Source organism: Sinohyriopsis cumingii, chromosome 16 (assembly GCF_028554795.1).
Source record: "Sinohyriopsis cumingii isolate HCF-2022 chromosome 16, ASM2855479v2, whole genome shotgun sequence".
NCBI lineage: Eukaryota > Metazoa > Mollusca > Bivalvia > Unionida > Unionidae > Sinohyriopsis > Sinohyriopsis cumingii.
Genome location: NC_142976.1, coordinates 96,270,339 through 96,293,280, shown reverse-complemented (window position 1 = coordinate 96,293,280; position 22,942 = coordinate 96,270,339). Strand labels below are relative to the sequence as shown.

Below are 22,942 nucleotides of genomic sequence, written 5' to 3'. Positions count from 1 at the left end.
ATTATATTTGGGCAATTTAAACAATGATTTATACATTTTTCATTGACCTTCATGTATAAAATTATGTTTTTGGTATGATGAATCAAGAACAAAACAGCCAAATATATCTACATCAAATGTTATATAGCCCTAAAGTGCTGGTATGCCATACAATCCACAACCAACGAATACTGAAAACAATGGTTTCAAAACAGAGAAGACAAAACAATTTTTACATAAATTGTAAAGTTTATTGCTTAGCACAGAAAATTTAACTGCCACTGTTGATATATATTATTTCTTAAAAATGTGCATAATATTTGATACAATATTTCTAGATAATACCTCAACACAAAAGTACTCCAAGATCTGACAAAAATTTTGTTCCATAATAAACAGGTCAATGCTGATATTTAATCACATATTGCAAATGTTATAAAAAGTTGGTGACTAAATGCGATTTCCTTGATTATATTATGTGGTACAAAATTTTTAAAATGTTAAAGTTCTATCACTGCAGAGTCATGTATAGGCTCATATTTTTCTTGTTGGTAATTCCATTGCAATGGTGTGGTTAGAACAGTACTAAAGAGTAATTTCCCCTGAGATATTACAGTTCTTTAGATATTAGCAATCTACCATGTATACGCCATTCTTAAACTGTTGACATAACGGCTCAAAATGCATGAATGAAAATAGTTATTTCTTGGAAATATTATTAGAAAATGATACATACATTTAGAATACAAAATTGTACAAGCCGGAATTCTCAGGAAGAGAAAATACAGCTTTGAGCAAAATATATGTTTAAAAATAAACAAAATCCTCAATTGCAAGGTAGATACATCACTTTGAGCCATAATTGGGTCCAAATTGACATGGCTTAAGATATTTCATTTTTGTTGATATGTAAATTCAATTTTTGTTCATATATAAAATAAATAAACTTTAAGTAATCAATGACGTAAATCAATCAATAATTACGTAGAAAATTATGAAAGCAACTAAGATTACAGTACATTAGCAAGTATACCAGTGACAAAAAATTTCAAACAACTTCCTGTGAAAGAATGATAAAACTGTCTTCTCACAGCAAAACTGTTAACCTAAAATATAAATAACTTGAAAATATATATGGCCAAAATTTAAATATAATAGCTTGGTTAGTATTTGAAATTGAAATTTAATTCAAGCAATTCCTTTTTGTTATCTATTCAGGAATATAAGCAAAAACCAAAAATTACAAAAACCAACAATCTCTGACAATAAAATAGTCAGACGACACCCCGTTGTTTGAATATGTCTAAAAAAAAGTGTACAACACAAAAAATCTTCAATATGTTTGAGATAACTCTGAAATAGGTACACAAGTACACATAATAACACACAATGATAATCCTGTTGAGTTTTTGTTTGATGGTCCTGATAATTAATTAGACAACAGAATCAATTACTAAGACAGCAGATTTGTAACTGATTAAATGATGATTAAAAAAAAAAAGATCCTAAAGGTCACAATGACTGGACACTGCAATGCCACAAAGTCTTGGACAGATATCTGAAAAGACAGAAATAACATATTCAATCAAATGTCATAAAAAGCATCAAGCATTCCTTAACACTGCAAATTATTCAATATTTAGAAATTTCTATCTGGGTATGTATTCCAAATACAACTAATCCCTAACTTGCATGATAGCTGTATACCTAACAGTGTTCAGGTAACTAACAATTTTTGGTTTCATTGAAAAATGTGTAATTCAGTTGGATGTAATACCATTCATTTTAACCATTTATAAATTGTATTTTTTTGTTTAAGACAAATAAATTCAGTATTTTTTAGTCTTCACTAAAAACATTAAAAACAAAATTCAACTGAAACAGCAATAACATGATCTTTGATAAAGAATTGGAATGAACGGCAGTTACATTTTGTCTCGAAAGAAGTTACAGGTATTTAAAGATTTTAAAAACTGACAATTGATGCATCTATGAACTTCGAGGACTTGGTAGCACTACAGAGTAAAACACAAAAACCTAATAGCTGTAAAAAATTAGATGTTATATCAATGTCCACAGAAATGACTGTTTTTTTCTTATAGTTACCATGTAAGGCTGACCTCATGTTCAATTTTTTCTGCATCCCAAAGATATTATAACCATATAAATACTGATGGATAATGTGTGTGTGATTTATATTTTTAACGTAGCTTTAACAATTTTTCAGTCATCGCTACCATGTCTGCAATGTGACAGCTTATAGTGATGTCTAGCACTGGGGCATCGTGCTGCAGACATGTAGCATGATGTCCCACCCAGTCACATTATCCTAACACCAGGACAATGCTGAGCACCAAGCGAGGCACCTGTAAATACCATTTTTAAAAGTCTTTGGTTTGACTTGGCTGGGGTTCAATTAGCAACCTCCCGTGTCTCAGACGGACACTCTTACCACTAGACCACCAGAGCGGTCAGAGGATAATATAAAAGTGCAAACTATAATGATCAAAATTTTCATTGTTCAAATGACCAATTGTTTTGAATGCCTGTATGAACTGCCTTTATTCCTATTAAAAAAACTATTGCAAGACAGAGGTATACAGTACAAAAAAATATCATAAACAATTTCACTCAGTTTGCCTAAATTCTACCCAGTCTCGTCTGTAATTTCCTTTCACAATTTTTTCTTAGTTACAAATTAAAGTATCGATTTCTGCTAAATATGTGTCACACTGCCTTGAATTTTTTTATTCCAACATTCCATATTTGTATTGACGTATGCTGGAACAATCTTATTAATAAAGAGACTTGTTCTCAAAAAGTCGCAAAGTACATCTCTCCCCCATTCCCTCCAGATATGCTTCATTAAACAAATGGATATCTAACAGCAAAAGCAATGAATGCATAGAGGTTATTTTCCGTACCAGATTTTTATTGAAGCCACGAGTTAAAATATAAAGGTTTTTGGACCACAAGATGAAATTTATCTGGTATTAACTTTAAAAAATGACAATTTTCTTTTTATTATATGCCATACTTGCACCAGATTAAAAGTTCACAAGATTAAACTCACTTTTTGGCATGATGTGCTCACCCCCACCCCTTTTCATAAATTCACCTCACATTCATAGGCTGATCATGACTAAAGAAAGCTCTAAGTTTGGGTCGACAAAATCTCTTGCAGTAAATTGCATTTTTGCCATTTTGTAAACTATCTGATTCTATCTAAAAACAAAGCAAGACCGATTTAGCAATGCATCAGTTGTCAAGTAAGGGGAAATAATTTCAGAGAGATGTAATCAGTGTCTGGTCAAATTTCTGCCAACACACATCTACAGTGTAAGGCAGTTTTTATTTATTTATTCTGGCTCAAAAAGTACTCGTTTTTGTTGCTGCAGGTACAGCTTTTGTACGCACACATAAACAAGTGTCACATGGCATAATGGGAAATCTTATATCTTCACAGGTCAAAGTTAAAGGACATATTTTTCACATGTGAAAATATAGGAATGAAAAAAAATAGGAAAATTATTTCCGACTTTGGAGGTAATCCCATTGGCTATGTACATTTAAAAAAAACACTGAAAATTTGTCCTCAACTTTTACAGAAAAGGAGATTAGTCTTGTTTGACAACATTACTGAAACAGACAAAAATATGATTTTAGCTTAAAATTACTGAAACTAAAACATAAAAAATTAAAATTAATTATCATTAGATACTTTATTACCATTCTACTTAAAATTTCAATAATTACCAAAAAAACCTAAAATTAATACAACTCTGGATAAAATGTTATTTTGCCAAAAGAAACGATTCAATCACCAAGTAATCTATTGACAATAAAAACTGAGATTAGTTTACTCCCAATGAAATGTCTTTTTGTTGGGTGACATTCTGAAATTTTAAAAAAATAATTACGTTATCATTTTGAAAATATTAGAAACCACATCAGACTAACCCTCATACCTAAAGTATTCCAATAATCATTTTAATGTGTGTGTTTGTATGTGTATGTGTGTGTGTGTGTGTATATGAGTGTGCATGTGTGTGGTGTGTAAGTTCTTGCGACAAAACTGCAAGTCCATCCTTGTATATATTTTGGAAAGTAAAATATGCATCTCCAGAAACAGAAACAAACAGTCAAAATTTATAATAGCTGACGAGCTTTTGTCCATAAGTATGTATTTATCACTAAAAGTGGAAACAACTCTATTTTGTATTAGTAGTTTCATGTAGAGAGACCATTTCATTGATTTTTCATCATAGCAAACTTACTTGTCTTAAACCAGTGTGTGTGTGGGGGGGGGGGGTGTGCACACAAGGAATGTAAAAAACAATCCATTGCCTGGCAGTCTTGGAAGGCAAATGACTCCAAAGTGTACTCAATGATTTCCAGTTTTTCCAAAACCTTAAAGTTTTTATATTATATTTCACAAATTCACAAATATATGGCCACCACATTGAATGTCCAGTAAGAGCCATTAGAATTTCAGGATCCCTGATACATATATGTATGTGCATTCTGGCTAGGTAAACTGACATTAAAGGGTGATAAAATCCTCCACAAAAGATTTAAGGATTACTGATATGTATATATGCTGGCCATGTAAACAGACATTAAGGAGTGTTAAATTCCGCAACAAAGTATTTCAGGATCCCTGATATGTCATGTATGGCTGGCTAGATAAACAGATATTAAAGATTGCTACAATCCTCTAAAAAACAGTTAAGTTTGATTTCATTAAACTCACGTTGCTATTTTATGCTAATCCATATTTTCCTTTCAGTTTTTCTACTGCCTGAATATAGCTTTTCTCGGCATCTGCTTTTGATGTTCCTGTAAATACAAAAAAAAATCTAATTACAATAAACTGATCAAAACATCCAAATTAGATTAGTACAGTACAGCACTGGTCAATACGATCATAATGAGATATCAGACACAGGAGATCTGACAGGCACTGATAAAATTACATGTTCCGATGACCTCTAGAATTCCCTGTCCATATATTTTAGTACAGTACAGCTCTGGTCAATACGATCATAATGAGATATCAGACACAGGAGATCTGACAGGCACTGATAAAATTACATGTTCCGATGACCTCTAGAATTCCCTGTCCATATAATTTAATCATCCAGAAGATGAAGTTCTTTGTGTTAGGGAGAGTATCTTTAGCAATGACATGTTCTGACATGACATTTTTCCCTTTCAGCATTAAGAAAGCTGTAGCCTGAAAGGTGAATGAAAATATCAACAAAACATGTCACAAACTTGTGTCGGTGCCTAACAGATCAACTCAGCCATAACTGGACCTTTAGTTTAATCAATTTACAGCTTCACTATAATACTTATACATGGGGTTATCTTGAAGTGGTCTTTTTGAGCAGGTGGTCTTATATAGAGGTAAAATTGTTTTATGATGTATATTACCTGTAAATTTGCTTTTTACAGTCACAAAGTTTCTAAAAATGGATGGTTGCTGTAGCACGACTGATTGTACCCTTTCACTTACTTCAACTACTTGTGAGGAGATTCACATCAGCCTCAAATTAGTTATGACTTGGAGTGAGCACTGCCAGCAAAGTGAATTGCAATCGATTGCTGTTGCTGTTTTGGATTTAACGCTATTTTTGAGTGCATGATAGGCTATACATGGTGGCCATTATAACTGGTGGAGGAGGAACCCAGGAAAACCATTCTAAGAACCAATGACTCGTGGGAAGCTACTGGCAAACTTCTCATATACCCACATTACCTGAGCCTGAGACTCAAACATTTTTGCAGAGGTGAAAAGGCAGTGAGTGGTAAGGTGAGAGCTTTGGACCATTTGGCCACATGGAGGTCCAGAATCAATTTTGCAAGAGTTTTCAATCAGTGTTGCTACCATGCTGACCATATGAAAATAAATGAGATTAAATGCAGTGCTTCTAGAATAGTTTATGGTATCAAAGCATCTATTACATATTAAATTTTTTTATCAATTGCACCATCGTCCTTGTATTCAAAGCCAAAGCAAGTCCAAAGAGCACTATTTGCCTGCTTGCTGAGTATAAAATCTGGTGGAGGTGTATTCAACAGTGATTGACCTAGTCCGAGATTCCTCTGACCCTTGCCACCCCATTTTTGATATTTGGACATTTACATTGGGGTGTAGGGTCAGAGTCCATTGCCTATCGAAAAATTGGAATTTGCCAACACCAACTGGTGTTGGCATGTGTTAGCCACTTGCTATATGGCCCATCAAACTTGAATGACCTTTCAACTAAATTTACCTGCATGAAATTGATAGGAATATGATTTATTTTCTCAGAAATTGCGATCATAGCATTTGTTACAACTTTAATCTGCTGACAGACGAGACAAAAGTATATCGTTGCTGAAATTTGACCTGGATCTCGCCATTTGCATTCCTAGCCACCTGACTACATAACTCTCGCAACCTACATGTCAACGACATCAGAGGTCATACAGTCATGTGATATCAGCAATACACCATTTATAGTGTTGCTGTAGGAAAACAAATTAAACATAGAAAGAAAGTCATGTAATTTTTATAGATAAATGAAAATGAAAACCATAAACTTCTCAAAATATTTATGCTGAAAATGACCAAAAACCTGTAAATGTTGCAGCAATTTGAAGAAAACCAGATTCAACATGCAGAGAGCATGTCACTGTGGTAGTCACATGATGCCGACAAACACATCGCTGACACATGGTCAGTACTTCTTGAAAATGGTTTTCTCCACCCTAATGCGATACATACATGTTTTTGGTCACTGTTCTCAGAATAAATATGTTGAGAATTAAGTGTGCATTATATTTATTTACAAACATTAGGGGCCTTCTACATAATATGTCCAAATTCCATTTTTAACAACTTTGGAAATTTGTTTATTGTCGATATCACATGTGACTATATGACCTCTGATGTCATTAACATGTAGGTTGTGAGATTTGTATAGTCATGTAACTTGGAATGCAAATGGCCTGCTCCAGGTAAAATTTCAACAATGTACTTTCATCTCGTCTGTCAGCGGATTAAAGACATGACGAAAGCTATGCTCAAGATTTTGGAGATAATAAATCATATTCCTATCTATTTCATGCAGGTATATGAAAGGTCGTTAATGTTTGCTGGGCCGGCTAGTAAGCAGCTACCCCATGCCAACACCAAATGGTGTCGGTGAATTCCAACTTTTCGCTAGGGAATGTACTCTGACCCTACACACCAACATAAACGTTCAAATATCAAAAATGGGGTGACAAGGGTCATAGGACTCTCGAACTATGATTGACCATGACTCAAAATAAAAATCACAATCAGTCTAATTAACTGACAGGGTTTATATACCAATATGGATGAATTTGTATTTATACGAATTGTGAAGCAATCTGTATTCTGATTCATACTGAAAGTGACTGATTTAAAATCAACATTTTTGGGTGAATATTCCAAGATAAACTATAAAAAAATACTGAAAATTATAAAGCGACCTTGTTTCAGGAAATGGAGTGCAAGACTGGGCACTTTGTTTTAAAAATTCCTTGAATAAAGGTATTGTAAACCGAGTTGAATTAGAATGACATACTCATTATGTATTTAAGTGTGAAATATATAAATTAATTTGTGACATATTTTTTGAATTTTTTAATTTCTATATTTTCACAAATGAAAAACATTTCCTTCTAGTTTAACATGTGAAAATACAAGATTTCCCATCATGCAGTGCAATGCATGAGTATGTGTGCCAACAAAAGTTACACCTGCATCAAGAAAACATTAAATAAATGGAACTGCAGTATCTTCCAGGCATGAACATTATTTCTGCAGAGGAAATCTCACTCATCATCAATATCTACTGCAGATTAGATGATCTTATCTTAAATTCCTTAAGTGAGACCACAGTGATTCACAATGGAGAGCGCTTTAGCCCACTCGGGGCCCCGAATTCCTTATGAAGATTATATGAAAATGGCTGCCACAAAACTGAAGGTACAAAAGTGTGCATATGGGGGCTGAAAAGTGAGTTTAATGTTGTAAGCTTCAATTCAGAAAGTTTAGAATATTTTCAAGACTTTCTTAAGATATTGCACAACATACTATGATATACACATACTATGATATACACATACTATGATGTATCTAGTTACCCTATACACACACACACTTACACACAGAGAAAAAGATATCTATTTAACGGTGATTCTATTGTTGCAAAATGTCGAGACTGCTCTTGGCTCATTGTCTTAATCTGAATGACCAGAATTTATTGTGTGGTCATGCACTCACCTTTTCTTTTCTCCCAGGCATCCCACTTAGCTTTCCCTGTTAGATCCAGCATTCCTGGTCTGTCTGAAGTAGAAGAATTTAAATGTAACTTTTACATTTGTTAAGAACTTGTACAAAGTTTGCCAGTTCCGAGATCTCAGTACTATATAGTATTTCAACAGTTACATGCAGGATTTCTCCTTAAGTCCAGTATTTCTGCTGTAAGTCCAGGATTTCTGCTGCAAGTCCAGGCAGTCCACCCTGTAAATCATTGATGGGGTTATCTTTGAACAAGATTTTTGAGCTGATCATCACCTGTCCAAGTTATAAACCATTAAGGATGGACTTCTCATAAGTGAGAAAATAATCATGGAATTATGGTTAAAAAAATACAACAAATTTATAACACAAGTCAGCCATATGGAATGGCAGAAATTCATTACAAAATATAGGTATGTTCTTTCTCTGAGACGAGAAGACTTGAAAAGACGGTTTCACTATAAGGTGGTTTAAAATTTATAACTCCCACTGAATGTAATAATGAGGGAGTGTCGGTCTAGTTTTACATCAAATTTACTTTCATGTATGATGCATTCAGCTTTGTATGGGTTTATTTTATGATAGCTTCTAGATTATTTGGAAACTGTTAGTCTGACCAGACACATTGTTATGGATATAACACTCCCTCATTATAACACTTCATAGGTATGCTGTCTTATAGTGAAACCATCTTATAAAAAAGTATATAATACATATGCAGTATACGCTCATAATAATGATGTCCTTGGGAACCATAGAGTATACTGTCTTATATTGAGACTGCCTTACAAAGAGGTACCCGGTGCATAAAATTTTAATTTTATATTTTAGTTAATGAAACGGAAGCCAAGAACATATTAACCTTAAAAACCCACTACAGCATCTTGGTGTCAGACTGGTGTAACTCCTGAAATTTTACCACAATTCCATGATAGAGTTATGACTATGCAGAGATTGCTCTCATCTCATTAAGCAGACATCTTCACTTTGTTCCAGTGATATATCAGAGCATGGCATGCATATTACCCCCAGAGTATAGCATGCATATTACCCCCAGAGTATGGCATGCATATTACCCCCAGAGTATGGCATGCATATTACCCACAGAGTATGGCATGCATATTACCCCAGAGTATGGCATGCATATTACCCACAGAGTACGGCATGCATATTACCCCCAGAGTATGGCATGCATATTACCCACAGAGTACGGCATGCATATTACCCCAGAGTATGGCATGCATATTACCCACAGAGTACGGCATGCATATTACCCCCAGAGTATGGCATGCATATTACCCACAGAGTATGGCATGCATATTACCCCAGAGTATGGCATGCATATTACCCACAGAGTATGGCATGCATATTACCCCCAGAATATGGCATGCATATTACCCACAGAGTATGGCATGCATATTACCCACAGAGAATGGCATGCATATTACCCACAGAGTACGGCATGCATATTACCCACAGAGTATGGCATGCATATTACCCAGAGAGTATGGCATGCATATTGCTCACAGAGTATGGCATGCATATTACCCACTTCAGACATGATGAGAGGGTATAATGGGTCATGTCCTCATTCTAAAATGGGAGAAAGAGGCCTCTCTGAGCTCCATAAATTTGTTCAGTTCACTTCAAATCAATTCTGTGCACATGTACCTGGTCTTGTTTCAAATCCTTTCGAGTTGTGTCAATAGCCTAGAGATAGGTTGTATGATGACCTTTTGATTGCCCACTCATGACAAAGAATTCTTGCTGACAAAACTGGGTTGCATCATAAGGATCGATGATCAGAACTGGGTGGGTCAACTGATAGGGCGTGTATTTCACTAACGCTGCACGCCAAAGCTGTCACCATCAGGAAACAATTTTTAGATGAAATGAACTTCAGCCAGGTCCTGGCTTGAATTAGTTTGATTTCAGCCAAGTCATAACCCAAGAGAGATTCCATAAAACAATGTGAGTGATTCAAGTTTACGCAAATCAAAGCTGGACAACAAGTCTTAGATGTCTTTTTGTTATGACAAAGATTCTCCCTGCCATGATGGTAGAATGTGTCTGATATCACAGAACAGTTGCCCTTAATAGTAATCAAAGCCAACTTTTTCTCCTCGAACAGTCAAAAAGAAAGCCTACTTGTGAGACAGAGCTATCAAAGGAACAGTTTTCCTTTACTTTGCATGAGTCCTCAAAAACACACCACTTCCATTCATAAGCCATTAAAGTGGAGGGCCTTTTAGCTCAAGCCGTTCTTTCCATGTCTGAAGGGTTTAAATAGTTCTGCTGCTCTCCAGAAAAAATGTGAAAAAAGCAACAGTCTAGGCAGAGATGGAACACTAGGGGTCTCAGGCTGTCTGAGAAGATTCTGCCTGGAAGGATCTTCCTGAAGAGATCTATCGCTAGATCCAGAAGATCATGGATCCAGGATGTGTTCCAGTGAAGAGGGTTTATCAGAAAGATTTTGCACTTCTGGCCTCTCCATTTCTGTTTAATCTTTGGAACTAAGATCGTTAAGGGTAGAGTATCTAACCTCTTAGGCAAATGGAGCGGTCTGAATTATAACTGATAAAATATGTGAAAAAGATATGGCAAATCTGCATTTCACATGACACAATACTGATCCAGTTTGGTTTTAGATGGCAATCAAATAAACCATACCTGTATTGACATCTCCAACTGTGGCCTGCTTGAACAAGGAATATAACTCCAGCATTTCATCATTGGTGGGCTTGCTTTTCAGCTTCTTTGCTTCCTCAGCAGCTTTATTGAATTCCTATTTTAAAAAAGAGAAATCAAATAATTAAAAAAACTGACAAGATAATTTATGTCACCAATTAGTACATGCTACATGTACATCTCAATTTTTTTATTAAAAAAATCATAAAAAGCCTGCAATCTGGAACTTAAAGCTATGCATTTCAGTACTAGACTCCATTTTATTATATAGTCAGTCAGTCACTATTATCAATGTTGGATAAACCATGAGTCAATGATTGCTAGCCTGTAGCCAACTTTGCTGCCAATAAAAAGTGAGATATACTGGGAAGAAAAGAATCACTAATTTTTTAATTGTCATACCTATGATACCGGCAATATGCCTATAACAAATTTTAAAAAATGTATAATTCTGTGCCTTACCTCCCAGCTCTACCAGAGCATTATATGACAGCAGATCTGAGTCTACGCAATCTGAAATTGGATCTGACCGATACTTGGGTATATATGGTAATGAATTGATTACTTCATACACTTTTTTGTGGTACTAGGCAAAAATATAGTTAACAGTATGCATTATGAATCTCCAAGCTACGATACCAACAACTGTAACAAGCCTGCTAGATGCAGCAGTTACCTCCCTTATGCAAAACTAATCTTGCAAAACAAATGATCAATCAGCATTGTTTGGGCAAAACAAACAACACAGTATCTCATTTCTATATAATATAAAAGCATTTCATACATTTAAATTTTAAAAAATATATATTTGCATTTTACTGTTAAAGAACAGGATGTCTGCCATTTTGTTTAACCCAGCACTGTATTGCCATTTGTCATGTTAGCCTGACACATGCCCATTTCCATTGTGATTTTACTCAGTTCTAAGGGAGGCAATTAAGATACTGACAACTTAGAATCTGTTTGTAAATCACATGATCTATTTAAAATAATCTGCTTGAGTTTTTACATGCTGCTTGAATAACAGTAAACCAAAAAAATTCATAAAACTGTATTTAAGAGGAATTCATTTTTTTTCCTTCCCATATATATATATATATATATATATATATATATATATATATATATATATATATATATATAGTTATGCATATTTGATTTAATTTATATTTGATTTAATTTAATTGGTTGCTTGTTACTTTTAATTTTTTTATTCTATTACATGCTATTGTAATGTAATTTTATTTTCTGGATTTGATATTAAGTTTTTCAAAACCATAATATTAGAACTTTGTATCAAAATCTGACCTAGTTCCTGACCTTAATTCATGATTTAAAGTAAAAAAACTTTTTTAAAATTAAATTCTTTCTTAGTGTGGGATTCAAAGAGTGAAATTGAGGCCATACTGGGAGTACGTGACAAATAACATGTAGTAATTGTTTCGAAATTCTGGTTTTACCAGAAGGTTGACTCTTATCCAGGCATCTGTTCTGTGATGTATTAAGAAATAATTTCAGTCTTGTGTTAACTCTGGAAACGTTCAGGTCTTTTTTCTTGTGACCAGTTTGAGTTTAATTTTTATTTTTTCTTCAAATAATTTTGATTCTATGAGATTATTTTTCCTTGGAATTATTTGTGCTCAAAATTAATTACTGGGCAAAGAAAGTTATCGAAATTTACAGAATTCAAACACTGGAATATTATTTTCTGTGGTTCAACAAAGAACTGTAGACAAGTCAGTATGACACTGACCACAGCATATGTCATCACCTTCCATTTTGGATTTCATCGGGACTCATACTCAGGTTTATTAAAACATTTTATTACCAGAACTGCTATTTTTTTATTTTTGGATTGGATTCTTAAAACTATAAGTTCTTTTTCTCATTTTTACCTTGCTTTTCCAGGGAAATAATATTATTTGTTAAATTTTACAAAGCCTGTTGCCTTCACTTTTTTATTGTTACTGTTTATGAGAGCCTAAACATGTAACAAATATATATATATATATATATATATATATATATATATATATATATATACTGCATGGGTGAAGGTCAGTATCATGCAATCTGCACCTTATCTTCAAACATTAGCATATGCATAAATGTAAAAAAAATATGTTTTGTTATGGAGAATGGAATAATCGACATGAAACAGAACAGTCTTGGAATTCGTCATATGTGCAAGAAAAAATTGTATTAGAGGGAATAATCAGAGCTCTATATGTTTATAGGAAAATAAATTTGGGGTACTGTGTGATATTATTTAGTACGTATGTGTATCTGACCCAACACTCCAACATAAATCTAAACAAATCTAAAATGGGGTGGGAAGGGTCAGAGCCCATGATTAAGTTTATTACTTTTATTTAATAAATATATGTATCTGAACCATGCTTAGCATGACAACTTGCCACATCCAATATATGCTGATGGGAAAAAGACTAAGTTGTGGCAGGGGATAGTTTCATAATTTGGCCCTTGTCAAGTTCTTAACTTCAGGCTGGCTAAGGTGTGACTTTTTCAGCTACTACTGTTTACTAATTAAATATATGGATATATTCGTGAACTAGGTGTTTTGTGCTAGTGGTGTTCTTGAAATTGATATCAGGCATGTACACCTTCTATAGTTACTTTGCAGTATGTAGTCAGTCAAATACCAATAGTCTGCTAGGATAACGAACTAGCCCCCACCCCCATCCCCCCCCCCCTCCAGCAGCAAACACGTGGGTTCTGGGAGAGCAGAGTACATCAAAAACGGTTTGGATGGCAACTATTTTCAATTGCATCAGCCTGTTTAGTACACAAGTGATTTGTTAAATTATTACACGGGAAAGGGCTTGTGTTTGCACTATGGGCATTACATAGTGTCAAAAATGACCTTCGAACGTGAGAAAATGCAGATATAAATCGGGGGGTTGGGGTGTATAAATTTCCTTTGCTATGAACCATCTCTGGTCAAGTGAATACTATTCTGATGCTTTGATTTAATATAGCTATCCAAAAATATGGATCTTTCTGACCTCACTTGTGAATTTTATTAATGACATTTTTCCTAAAAACCAGGCCGGTGATAAGTTATGCGGCATTAAATATGTGCATAAAACTGTCCTTTGCACCCTATAAGAACCAGCTGGTTTGGACAGCTTAACAGAAGAGCCTTACCCGCCGTGCACAAAAAAATATAATTTCCTAAACATTCATCGTCTGTGTCTCAAAAACCGCATAAATAGCTAAGAGAAGGTATACACTTACCGCTGACATTTTCGATACCTCGGTGAACAGAATGCCGGCGATCGATACTGTGCAAAGTCCACACGGTAACGCGCACGCAGAGGAGGAACGCCCACCAGCAAAATTTGTCTTCGTTGAGAAGATCTTGAACGGAGTTCACTACCTTTCTGGCGATAAAATATCCATTTCTTTAAATGTTCTAAAACATTTTTTTTTTCTGTCACCACAAATGATAACCCTACCCGGTTCAAGCTCAGACATAGGAAACTTTTGACTAGTCCCATTTTCACGCTTTCCTCACCCCCTTTCATCTTTCTCCATTGAATGTAATTTAATTTTTAGATCACGTTGGTAACTGCAACCATTATCTGCCAAAGTCATTGTAAGCTACTTGCAGTTCTTTTTGCAAATTGCTGATAATTTAAACATTTATATAAAAAAAAAATCAAAAGCAACGACAACAACGTTGGCAATTAAACAAATCCGAATCAATAAAGAAAAAAGAGCCAACCCCCTTAGAACGTTATTGATCTTCCCAGCAACTTTTTTTTATTAAATATACAATGCAGAACTTTTACCAAGTTGCAGTGACTGATTTTACAAATTTGCAGTGACTGATCTTACACAGAAATATTTAATTTGTTTTATTTTTTGTTCCATTCTTTTTATAAAACTGTCACGATGACTAACAAGGAAATTAATTACATGTAGGTATTTAATATAGGTAAAGTTAGCTAGCGTGTACATGTAAGTACTAATTACGTAACGAAGAGAAAGCCGTTCGCCGCTCCTTAAATAGAAAACAACGTGATTTGCGTACAAGGACATTTAAAAAAGTTTTAATTGTAGATTTTTGTCTCAGATTTACAATTATATAATTTTGGAATTTTCCCAGAAGATCACTTGCCAGCGTATTTATTTATTTATTTATTTATTTATTTATTTAACAACTGAATATTAGGGACTAAAATATTCCTATTATTTAATTTCATAGATACATGTTCATGAAATTTAAATCATGGCTGCTCTGGTAGTGTAGAATCTGCACATTATATATTTTCTAGCAATACACCCTAAAACATTTTTAAAAAATCTTATACATATATATTTTATTTCAAGATGGATCTTTCATTAAAGATTTGTTTGCATTTGCTCTTTTTTTTCCCGAGTTATCATTATTTATTTATTTGTTTATTTATTTATTTATCTTTTGATACGTTCATAATCACAGGCCCGGCCTTATGATGTGCGGGGTCCAAGACAGCAAACGATGAGCGCGGGGACCAAATCAAACAAATTGCATTGCCTGAACGTGCGGAGCCCAAGGCGGTTGCCTTGTTCGCCTTGCCCTAGGGCCGGGCCTGCATAAGCATTTGTGCATAAGATTCTGACAAAGTGCTCGCTTGGCACATCTGTTGGCCAATCTTTGATCCTATAATAGAAAATATTGATGAAAGAGTCTTGAAAAGAATGTTTAATTACAGAACTAAATATCAGCCATTATTAAGTTTTTCGTAACTTGTGAGCGTCAGTTAAGAAGTGACCTAGCATCTTTTCCAATGCACATATTACAAACTGGTACCATTCATTTCCTGGTACAAATCGATTTAATTAAAGAGAGCACTCTTCTATGACGAATAGGTAATTCTGTCTTATTTACTTCCCTTAGAATCCAATGAGGAGACCTCTGCATCTGGTTTATCAGCACCTGTTCATTCAGTTTGTCCTCAAGGAGGATCGGCAACACCTTAATGCGATACTCCCCCCCCCCCAATTAGCACGAACAACCGGACCATTTCCGATAGTAAGTTCGTTCACAGCTTGATAGTTAAATTTATGCACGATAAAAAGTTTAAAATGCAGAAGTGCCAGAGGTTTCGGCCTTCTTGGGGTAACGGCCCAAAGACCCCTCGCATACTTGTTTTTGGTACCTCACCCGCATCCCAACATGTATGTATGTATGTATGTATGTATGTTGTTGTGGGGTTTAACGCCATTTTTCAGAACACGATAGGCTATACATGGCGGCCAGTATTAATGGTGGAGGAAGAACCCGAGAAAACCCCAGAAAGAACCACCGACCCACGAGAAGCTACTGGCGAGCTTTCTCACATACACACAGCCGAATCTGAGAATCGAACCCACGCAGACAGGTGAGATGGCAGTGATCCGTAACGGAGAGCGCTTTAGACCACTCGGCCACTATGGGCCCCTATGTATGACTGACTGGCTGACTGACTGACTGACTGACTTTATTTCCTCTTCAACAGAGATTACATCAGATTAATCAAATTCAGGATAATACAAGACCGTAAAATAGAACAGAAAATTGACAAAAATACAATACTAATACTGTGTCAGCTACCGTATTGACAAAACGAAATATCTCAATACCTGCAATTATGCAAATCTGCAATCATTTGGCTGAGCGTGGCACTGATCTTTAACAATTGCTTGATGATGATAATATTTCGAAAAGTTAATACGTCTATATTGTTATGTGCTTAACATTAACTTCGAAATAGTAACGAAAAGGAAATGGAAAACTTATAACAGTGTAGTTCTATATGTAGTTCTTTTTATATGACACATGTATTTATGCATATATATACTTGTTTGCGCGTATGCGTGTTTGCTTGCGTTTATCTATGACTGACTGTCTAAATGACTTAATTACCTCTACAACAAAGAGTATATCAGGTTGCTAAGATACATATTATACATATCATAGGATTATGAGACACAGTATAGACGAGAACGCAAGCATGATAAATACATCGTCAACTAATGCATTTAAAAAATGAGATATATAATTACAGAAAACCATATAGAAATCTCTAGGAAATATACATAAACAAATACATACACACACATGCATACATATACATACACATATATACATATAAAAATACACACATACATACACACATATACACATACATACACATATATGTTGTTGTTGTTGTTGTAGGGTTTAACGCCATTTGTCAGTACAAGATAGGCTATACATAGCGACCAGCATAAATGGTGGAGGAAGAACCCGGGAAAACCCCAGAAAGAACCACCGACCCACGAGAAGCTACTGGCAAGCTTTCTCACATACCAACATAGGCCGAACCCGAGACTCTAACCCACGCAGAGGTGAGATGGCAGTGGTCCGTAACGGTGAGCGCTTTAGACCACTCGGCCACTCGGGGCCCCGTACACATATATACATATACATATACACACATATATTCATATACACACATACACATATATACATACCCATACGTACATACATATACACATACATATATATACTTAAGCATATACACTATTCTGACTCCCTCATTACTTTTAAGGCCATGTCCACAACGAAACTTTGGCCCAGGCCCCCAACATCCTGTAGAGTGTGTGTGTGTGTGTGTGTGTGTGTGTGTGTAGCTTTCGTCCACGTGCAGCTTTAAAGTCCTAAGACAAAATTTCTTGAAATAATTTACGCACTGTCGTTTTTGCAACTACTCGCATCAACCAGAGTTGCTAGACCACATTTTATTTTCTTTATTTAGAAGAGAGATAATGTTATAAAATATTATACCACATAAATAATTACACAAAATTATAATTATGATCGATTCAAGTTGTTATGAATTTAACACAAAAGGTTAATCTCAAGAATTACTGTGTATTTGTTTACAAATCTGGATGGTATTACAGTGTGGTCAACGCTGATTGTGTTACAAAATAGCTAAAGGAATAATATTGTTGATTTCTCGACTGTAAAGAAACAAAAAGAATTCCTGCAATGTTTTGGAAAGATGGTGGCTTTACAGATTGAATGGTGATAACGTGTTGACATAAGCATCATACACTTCGATAGAAAGGTTGTTAAAATATTACGATTCGATGAATGAATGTGTTGTGCACAAATATTTATTCTCGGTTCAATTTACATTACAATTCTACATTACAATGTTATGTTGTTCTGGTCGTTGCTGTGTCAGACTAAAACGAGTCTAGAAACACAGACACATAATTAATGGAAAACAAACAAATATTTTCTGGATGTTTCTTTTACACAGTTTTAAATGGCTGACTAAGCAAAATACAGTCAAAATACGTATACAGATATACATGAATTGTTAGAATACATAAAAATACCCCCCCCCCCTCAATTTTTTTCTCTCGGAAGTACACTGATTTAAAAAAATGTTTAACTGATTATTCTGTTTATGCATTGCACGTGCAGCCCTGAAAACCATTTCCCTACAGGCGAGTCTGTGTTAGTCATCTGGAAGACCGGTGTCAGGCAGTCGTTATTGATACGTAAGCATATGAAAAATACAACGACGGATAACAATACATTTTCAAAGTGAATGATGTTTTCTTGAAATATACATATACTGAAAAATTAGAATAGGATAAAGTGAGATGAGATAAGCAAGATACTTCCAGAGAAGTCTTACTGGCTCGAAAGCCTGGATAAATGCAGTATGATTAGGGACAGACTATGCTTTCAGAAACATCTTACTAGAACAAAAGCCGTAAAAAAATACAGTGTGATTAGGGACAACAACTTTGCAAAAGGAAATGAAAGGATTTCCTAGACATTGTTCTTTCCATTCTCTTTCCAAACGATAGAGATAAAGGATGCACGCCATGAGAATTATATCGATGATAACAGCAGATGGAAAGTACAAAAACTTCATAGTTAAACAACAAATGAAAAACGGTATGTAGTGTCCTAGCCGGTATCAGCCACTACATGAAAAGAGATAAATTTTGATAGCACGAAGCTGATTTCAATTGCAGGTAATAAAGTTTAAAGACTAATACAATGTAAAAGACCGCTCGATTAAAATAAGACAGAATGACAAATTTCATATAGATGTTAATGTAATTATTAGAGGATTCAAACTCACTTTTGAAACTTAATTATAAAATTAATCAGCGACTCACGAAGAAGGAATTGACTATTCATATTTCCTAGACAAATTATTTGTATTACTGTAAAGAATTTTAACATGTTTTCTAATCGCACCATAACACGCACGTACGTACAAACACGCACACGCACACACACATATACATACGCATACATACATGCACACATGTATAGACACACACACACACACACACACACACACACACACACACACACACACACGTACTGACTTTTTACCCGGATATTGCACGATGTCTTCCCATTGAAACCGAATCGTGGATTTTGATCAATTTTATGGCAACTCTTTGACTGAAGGTTTAATGGAAAAGTTAAAAACTTAAGCAATGGTAAATATTTTATCCCGGAAAAAGCTTTATTGATTGAGGTTTTGCATGATTCGCTACTATACCGTCCTATAATAAAATTTGAAATAAGTTAAAATCTCGTAGTTTCTTTAAAATCTATGAGATCTTCCTTACCCTTTATTTCGTTCATGGGGCCCCGAGTGGCCGAGTGGTCTAAAGCGCTCTCCGTTTCGGATCACTGCCATCTCACCTCGGTCTGCATGGGTTCGAGTCTCGGATTAGCTTCTCGAGGGTCGGTGGTTCTTTCTGGGGTTTTCCTGGGTTCTTCCTCCACCATTAATACTGGCCGCCATGTATAGCCTATCGTGTGCTGAAAAATGGCGTTAAACCCTACAACAACAGCAACAACAATATTTCGTTCATATACTAGATTGTATTCTTTAATATTATCTTTGTTTCTCAGCTTTTCTAGATGTAGTCGGAATCAATTCATATTGTTCAATGTCGTCTCTTTTCATTTGTTGAGGATTGTAAGTTAATTGCCGCACTGTCATTGCCTACACTGTAGACATCCAATCATGCTCAACACAAATTCGTATCGCGTGCACATTTTTGTAATGCACGTTTTTTTTGACACCTATTCACCAAAGTATTTATCATCTTTGCAAACTATATGCTTATTATCTTTGAAACATAAATGTTTACCATCTTTGAAAACTTTTATTATCGTTGAAAATCAAATGTTTATTATCTTTGAAAACTAAACGTTTCTTATAGTGGAAAACTAAATGTTTATCTTTGAAAACTAGTTATTATCTTTGAAAACTAAACGTTTATTATAGAGGAAAACTAAATGTTTATTATCTTTGAAAACTAGATGTTTATCATCCTTGAAAACTCAATGTTTATTATCAGTAGTGAATGGGGACACCCTAGGGACAAGGGGAGTTTAATGTTAAATAGGGGTATATCCACTCTGGGGACAATGGAAATTTAACATGGGAAGCAATATCCACTCTGGGGACAAGGGAATTTAACATGGGAGAAAGGAAATATCCACTCTAGGGACAAATGCATTTGAACAATGGGAGAAAAAAAATATCCATTCTAGGGACAAAGGCAATTGAACATGGGATTTTTTTTTTTGTTTTTTTTTTTTTAAAATTAAAAAATAAAAAATAAAAAAGGGGTAGGCAATGGAAAGTCAATCTCTTTTCGAGAAATATGGGTGGCCCTGAAAAGGGCCTTTGGATTTATGTTAATATGTCCTTAACATAAAGGGCATCTGCGGAATCTTCTTGTCCTCAAGCTGCGTCTTAGTGTAGGGCCATAAATCAGAGTCCTCTTGAGGCAACCTTGTCTTTCCACGTACACCTTTCGTATCCACAGACTGGTGTCTGACTTGTGGACAACGGTCCACTTGGATCGGACATACATGAGCATGTCCGTCCTAAACATCATTGAAGACACAAGGGTGGATGATTCGACTGTGGTCCACATCTTGAGGCGACGAGAACAGGTGAATCAATGCAGTGAACTGCGCTTATTTATAGGTAGAGGAAGGATTGAAACGGATTGAGTTCATTGACCAATCCAAACACGCGTTACAAAATTCAGTCAGTCCGCATCCAATCCGAAGAGAACAGTCTGTGACGTCACGTGGTCTATATAGATTCGCTAGCGCCTGTGTGCAGTCAATCTATGCGACAGTGATTCAACATGACGGAAACTCAGAAAACGATCCATTGGGGTGCACCAGCAGCGGAGACCGCCCAAGGGAACCCGGACTTACTTTCAGAAGAGGTAAATTGGGATTTTGTGGATTTTCTTACCTCGCAAGAATTTGTTCCGGAACCTTCGTCACCTTCATTACCGCAACTGGAAAATTTTAGACAGAGACAGAAAGAAGAACTGGAGAAATTTATACAACGACAAAAGGAAGCGGAACAAGCTTTTCTCCTACAGCAACAGCAGCAAGAAGAAGAGGTAAGAAAGAAAACAACAACAAGAAGAAGTAGCAGCAAAGAAACAAAGGGTGAAAATCAAACGATCACGGTACTGTTGGACATTTTAGCGGAGTTAAGAAGTCTGAAACAAATGTATCAGACTTCTTTATTACGACCGAAGAGAATACGACCTTCCCGAGCTAAACACGTCAACCCTGTGACTAAGCCTACCGTACCACTCTTAGTGATTTCAACCAAATCATCATCAACATCAACAGTACGCAGTCCAGAAGTAGGCCTTGGCCGTGGCAAAGGCTTAAGGCAGTTAAAGTTGATTGCTTAAACTCACCCCTACACCAATAAAAAGGCCCTTTTCAGGGCCACCCACGTCTCTCGAAAAGAGATCGCTTTTCAATTTTCCAATAACTCAAAAATCAATAAAAAATACCCATTTTACCTCTATAGTACGTGTGTATGAGTGCGTGAGTGTAGCTTCTTATTTAAAATCAAAACTCAAAGACACTTACCTTATATAATTAATTTATTCTTTTATCCATAGTTACAATCCAATTCACAATTCACAACAGAGTACTTTAAAAAGTTCATAGACTTCTTCTGTCTCACTCTTTAGTCTCTCTGTTTTTTCAATTTCTTCACCGTCACAATCTTTTCATCCTCTTCCTCACTTTCTTCCCTTCTTCTTTTCTTCTCCTTTTTCTTTTTCTTTACCTCTTGTAAACAGAATTGTCTTCTTTCTTCCTCTTCTTCCTCTGAAGAATCCCTTTCTTCTTCTAAAGAATTCCTCTTTTCTTCTGACTCCTCTTGTTTCTTTTTTGGGCAATCTGGAGACCAATGTCCTTTTTCTTGACAATAATAACAGGTATCTTGACATTTGTCTTTTCTAGCCCCTGTTATTTTTCTTCTTCTTTTTTGACGGTCTGGACACTCTGAAGACCAATGCCCTTTCTTCTGACAGATATAGCAAGTATCTTGACTTTTATCTCGAAAGGAAGGAGAGTAGTCCGTCGGCTGGTCTGAAGAGAATTTTCTAATGACCCCCAAAAAAACTCTGATGAAACGTTCGATTTGGCTAGTCTCTTCCATCGTTGCGCTCGGTTTGAGAGTGAAATGAATAGTGAAAGGACAAGACACACACCCTTTTATATACGCTGGTCTGCCATGACTATAAATTAGTCTATGGTGTTTAAACATGAGTCATTTGACGTTTTGCACTTAAGATGAAACGATCCTATTCATTCGAGAAGAAAGAAGAAGAAGAAAGTAAGAGGCAGAAAGGTGATCTATCGCCACGTACCAGAGCTGAAGTCTTGGCACAAATTCATGCCAGTGATTTTGAAGAGGACATGAGTGAACCAGAATCCGAACCCTCTAAACAAAGTTCACCACCCTTAGTCAACCCTGAAAAGTACTATTCCATTAAATGCGAGAGACGGAAAAGCGCTCCTCTAGAAAATTTAGAACCACGGCTTACACCTACACAGTGAAGTTTAAAGATTTCAAGTCCGACGTACCATTGGAGAAA

At 35.4% G+C, this 22,942-nt stretch overlaps 1 protein-coding gene across 1 annotated transcript; it reads right to left on the bottom strand.

Moving 5' to 3' along the window:
- Nucleotides 1–208: 208 nt before the first annotated feature.
- LOC149781023 (acyl-CoA-binding protein-like) lies at nt 209–14,388 on the bottom strand. Its single transcript, XM_089938149.1, has 5 exons — nt 14,243–14,388; nt 10,967–11,081; nt 8,279–8,341; nt 4,733–4,818; nt 209–1,537 (listed from the first exon to the last, which is right to left on the bottom strand). The coding sequence occupies exons 1-4, from the start codon at nt 14,249–14,251 to the stop codon at nt 4,742–4,744; spliced, it is 264 nt and encodes an 87-aa protein (XP_089794275.1). The 5' UTR covers nt 14,252–14,388; the 3' UTR covers nt 209–1,537; nt 4,733–4,741.
- Nucleotides 14,389–22,942: the final 8,554 nt, after the last annotated feature.

Coding starts and splice junctions, on each gene's coding strand:
- LOC149781023 (XM_089938149.1), bottom strand. Junction 8,342..10,966: donor AGTTGGAGATGTCAATACAG/GTATGGTTTATT, acceptor CTTCTACTTCAG/ACAGACCAGGAATGCTGGAT. Junction 4,819..8,278: donor TGCCTGGGAGAAAAGAAAAG/GTGAGTGCATGA, acceptor TTGTATTTACAG/GAACATCAAAAGCAGATGCC.